Source organism: Salvelinus sp. IW2-2015, unplaced genomic scaffold, assembly GCF_002910315.2.
Source record: "Salvelinus sp. IW2-2015 unplaced genomic scaffold, ASM291031v2 Un_scaffold2805, whole genome shotgun sequence".
Classification (NCBI taxonomy): domain Eukaryota; kingdom Metazoa; phylum Chordata; class Actinopteri; order Salmoniformes; family Salmonidae; genus Salvelinus; species Salvelinus sp. IW2-2015.
In genome coordinates, this window is record NW_019944105.1 from 18,349 (window position 1) to 23,125 (window position 4,777).

The window sequence follows — 4,777 nt, forward strand, 5'->3', positions numbered from 1 at the left end:
GTCTGGAGCAAACCATTCTGTTCAGAAAGCTGTGGGACAGGTCTGGAGGACCATTCTGTTCAGTAAGCTGTGGGACAGGTCTGGAGCAGACCATTCTGTTCAGTAAGCAGTGGGACAGGTCTGGAGCAGACCATTCTGTTCAGAAAGCTGTGGGACAGGTCTGGAGCAGACCATTCTGTTCAGTAAGCTGTGGGACAGGTCTGGAACAGACCATTCTGTTCAGAAAGCTGTGGGACAGGTCTGGAGCAGACCATTCTGTTCAGAAAGCTGTGGGACAGGTCTGGAACAGACCATTCTGTTCAGAAAGCTGTGGGACAGGCTGGAGCAGACTATTCTGTTCAGAAAGCTGTGGACAGGTCTGGAGCAGACCATTCTGTTCAGTAAGCTGTGGGACAGGTCTGGAACAGACCATTCTGTTCAGAAAGCTGTGGACAGGTCTGGAGCAGACCATTCTGTTCAGAAAGCTGTGGGACAGGTCTGGAACAGACCATCTGTTCAGAAAGCTGTGGACAGGTCTGGAGCAGACTATTCTGTTCAGAAAGCTGTGGGACAGGTCTGGAGCAGACCATTCTGTTCAGAAAGCTGTGGACAGGTCTGGACCAGACCATTCTGTTCAGAAAGCTGTGGGACAGGTCTGGAGCAGACCATTCTGTTCAGTAAGCTGTGGGACAGGTCTGGAGCAGACCATTCTGTTCAGTAAGCTGTGGGACAGGTCTGGAACAGACCATTCTGTTCAGAAAGCTGTGGGACAGATCTGGAGCAGACCATTCTGTTCAGAAAGCTGTGGGACAGGTCTGGTCAGACCATTCTGTTCAAAAAGCTGTGGGACAGGTCTGGAGCAGACCATTCTGTTCAGAAAGCTGTGGACAGGTCTGGAGCAGACCATTCTGTTCAGAAAGCTGTGGGACAGGTCTGGAGCAGACCATTCGTTCAGTAAGCTGTGACAGGTCTGGTCAGACCATTCTGTTCAGTAAGCTGTGGGACAGGTCTGGAGCAGACCATTCTGTTCAGAAAGCTGTGGGACAGGTCTGGAGCAAACCATTCTGTTCAGTAAGCTGTGGGACAGGTCTGGAACAGATCATTCTGTTCAGAAAGCTGTGGGACAGGTCTGGAGCAGACCATTCTGTTCAGTAAGCTGTGGGACAGGTCTGGAGCAGACCATTCTGTTCAAATCTGTGGGACAGGTCTGGTCAGACCATTCTGTTCAGTAAGCTGTGGGACAGGTCTGGAGCAGACCATTCTGTTCAGAAAGCTGTGGGACAGGTTTGGAGCAGACCATTCTCTTCAGAAAGCTGTGGGACAGGTCTGGAGCAGACCATTCTGTTCAGAAAGCTGTGGGACAGGTCTGGAGCAGACCATTCTGTTCAGAAAGCTGTGGGACAGGTTTGGAGCAGACCATTCTCTTCAGAAAGCTGTGTGACAGGTCTGGTCAGACCATTCTGTTCAGTAAGCTGTGGGACAGGTCTGGAGCAGACCATTCTGTTCAGAAAGCTGTGGGACAGGTCTGGAGCAGACCATTCTGTTCAGTAAGCTGTGGGACAGGTCTAGAGCAGACCATTCTGTTCAGAAAGCTGTGGACAGGTCTGGAGCAGACCATTCTGTTCAGAAAGCTGTGGGACAGGTCTGGTCAGACCATTCTGTTCAGTAAGCTGTGGGACAGGTCTGGAGCAGACCATTCTCTTCAGAAAGCTGTGGGACAGGTCTGGACCAGACCATTCTGTTCAGAAAGCGGACAGGTCTGGAACAGACCATTCTGTTCAGAAAGCTGTGGACAGGTCTGGTCAGACCATTCTGTTCAGAAAGCTGTGGGACAGGTCTGGAGCAGACCATTCTGTTCAGAAAGACAGAGGGAGGTGACCTCAAGTCAGTCAAGTCACTACCTTGATGGGCCAGACAGACCAGCCCTCTCCTCTTGTCCCTCCCCATTAGTATTATAATACCGGTTCGTTAGTATTATAATACCGGTTCGTTAGTATTAAAATACCGGCTCGTTAGTATTATAATACCGGTTCATTAGTATTATAATACCGGCCCATTAGTATTAAAATACCGGTTCATTAGTATTATAATACCGGTTCATTAGTATTATAATACCGGTTCGTTAGTATTATAATACCAGTTCATTAGTATTATAATACCAGTTCATTAGTATTAAAATACTGGCCCATTAGTATTAAAATACCGGCTAATTAGTATTATAATACCGGTTCATTAGTATTATAATACCAGTTCATTAGTATTATAATACCGGTCCACTCTGTTAGTAGTAAACCTCTGTTTGGTGGCTGAGACCACTCTGTTAGTAGTAAACCTCTGTTTGGGGGCTGAGACCACTCTGTTAGTAGTAAACCTCTGTTTGGGGGCTGAGACCACTCTGTTAGTAGTAAACCTCTGTTTGGTGGCTGAGACCACTCTGTTAGTAGTAAACCCTGTTTGGGGGCTGAGACCACTCTGTTAGTAGTAAACCTCTGACACACTCACCGCTGAGCAGCTCGATCCAGCTCTGCACCGTCTCTGGGGGCTGGGTCTCCTTCACGTGTTTCAGAGCCTCGTCCAATAGCACGTCTCCCGTCGGAGCATCRGACTTACAGATCACCTAGGAGACACACAATACAAAAACCACAACAGCTTTAGTCGACTGTATATAGAACACGGTCAGAACAAAACAATACTGCCACTCAATGACCTATAGATCCTAGAGATGAGGCAACCACACAGTCAGAACACAACTTCTAGACTAAATACAAGTCAGAATCAGCAGAAGAAAACTTTATTGTCCATTGTCTTTAAAAAAAATAAAAAAATAATGTGTCAAGGGAAGCCAGTGAGCATCTGACCAAGCTCAAATGATTGGTCTTGGTGGGGGAGAAAAAAAAAGATGTGTCAATGGAAGCTAGCTTGGATTTGGCTTCTCTCCTATCAAATTGTTTTGAGAGCATACATTACTGGATTTNTTACTGGATTTGGCTTCTCTCCTATCAAATTGTTTTGAGAGCATACATTACTGGATTTGGCTTCTCTCCTATCAAATTGTTTTGAGAGCATACATCKCTAACAGAAACATGAAAGAGAGAATGGCATTGGCGTCACTCTACATGTTTTTTTCTACTTGCAACGAAGGCACGTACACACAAACAGAAATCAGAACCATAGACASCCACATCATATTTAGCTTATGMCAATAGGACTAAATTGTTTTCGGGTATCTTTTAGTTGTCACGTTGATGTTGAAATGGTGCTGGAATAGTGGAGGCAGCTCCTGTTTTCTATGTGACTTGCGGTAATAACTCTGTGGTTTTAAATCAATAGTTGTTTAGTGGTTCAAAAAAAATTATCACGACCAGGTGGTTCGAAACTGCTCTTCATTTCGGGAACCGAGCAGGTCAGGAGACAGAAACCACTGCAGAGTCATCAGTGTGTCTGGTGATGTGTATCATAAGAGGAAAGTCAGGAATTGTTACTCTTTGTAACAAAGACAAAATGGCGCCGAGAGCGCAAAAGGACATTTAAACACGCTTTTATGGGCTCCCGAGTGGCGCAGTGGTCTAAGACACTGCATCTCAGTGCAAGAGGCATCACTACAGTCCCCGGTTCGATTCCAGGCTGTATCACATCCGGGCCGAGTCCCATAGGGCGGCTTACAATTGGCCCAGTGTCGTCCGGGATTGACCGTCATTGGAAATAAGAATTTGTTCTTAACTGACTTGCCTAGTTAAATAAAAAGTAAAAAAAAAAATATATATATTTTTTTTAATCTTCACTATTAAAACTGTTGATATTACTTGAATATCTTTCTTCTGATTTTCCTGTCATTAAAAGAGGGTTTAATGGTGATTTTACTGTAGCATACAGAGTGTGCAAAGGAGCCATGGTCATGTCTGTACCCTACAGGCTACGTTCTTCAGCATGGGGAATGCACGTAACGGTCTCCCGGACAACAACAAAAAAAAGTCTCAGGATTTGCCACGCTGAATCCTTACAATCAACGCGGCGGTACCAATGGCTCTATCCGCCTCCCTATAAATTAGAGGCCTTTACTACCCAGAAACTAGAATCAAGTTCTTTAAGGCAAGGCCACATCCGTGGGACAAAATGATCCCATCTCCTTGGAAACCCAAAACTCAGATCGAGGAAGCGTTATKCAACTCAGACAGAAGAATCACCTGTGAGAGGAACTTGGCCGAGCAACACTCACACACCACTCACGACGACCCGCTGGGTTTTTATCTTTCCCTAAGAGGACCGGAACATTCCACTGCACCTTAGTGCCTTAAACTTTATATCTTTGGATGAACAGATTTGAAGGACTGAGTCTGATAAATAGGTAGAGAACAGGCACAACTTGTGGGCTTGGTTGATTATAGGAATTAAATGGTATATAACAGGTAATGAAGGAGTTCAGCTCAAGGGGTCTCTCTATATCAAACTAACCTAGTGAAATCGGAGTTGGGCCCCCCTCCGAGAAAAAATTTTACATTTGTTGAAATTATGGGGCAAACGCAAATATAATTAAATAAGAGGCAATTTAAATCCAGGTCAACTTGATCTTGAGTATCCATAGCCTAAGTCACAAACATCGGACGAACACACATAATTAACAAAAAATGTTTTTATCCTTTAATTTAAACTAGTGCAAGTCAGTTAATGAACAAATTCTTATTTTCAATGAGGTCTAGAACAGTGGGTTAAACGCTTGTTCAGGGCATGAACGACAGATTTTGTACCTTGTCAGCTCGGGGGTATTCGATCTAGCAACCTCCCGGTTACTAGTCAACGC

The 4,777-nt window shown here is 45.0% G+C and overlaps 1 protein-coding gene and 1 long non-coding RNA gene across 2 annotated transcripts in view; one reads left to right on the top strand and one right to left on the bottom strand.

Moving 5' to 3' along the window:
* Nucleotides 1-507: 507 nt before the first annotated feature.
* Nucleotides 508-1,761, top strand: LOC139025520 (uncharacterized). The gene is made up of 3 exons (XR_011477114.1): nt 508-553; nt 673-792; nt 1,737-1,761. It is a non-coding gene; the product is annotated as an uncharacterized lncRNA (long non-coding RNA).
* A 654-nt stretch (nt 1,762-2,415) lies between these two features.
* The window catches only part of LOC112074765 (Golgi phosphoprotein 3), a 19,003-nt gene continuing 16,641 nt past the window's right edge, over nt 2,416-4,777 (bottom strand). Inside the window, exon 2 of the mRNA XM_024141875.2 lies at nt 2,416-2,596. Within this exon, the coding sequence (XP_023997643.2) occupies nt 2,417-2,596 (180 nt within the window). The 3' untranslated portion in view covers nt 2,416. The remainder of the gene's footprint in view (nt 2,597-4,777) is intronic.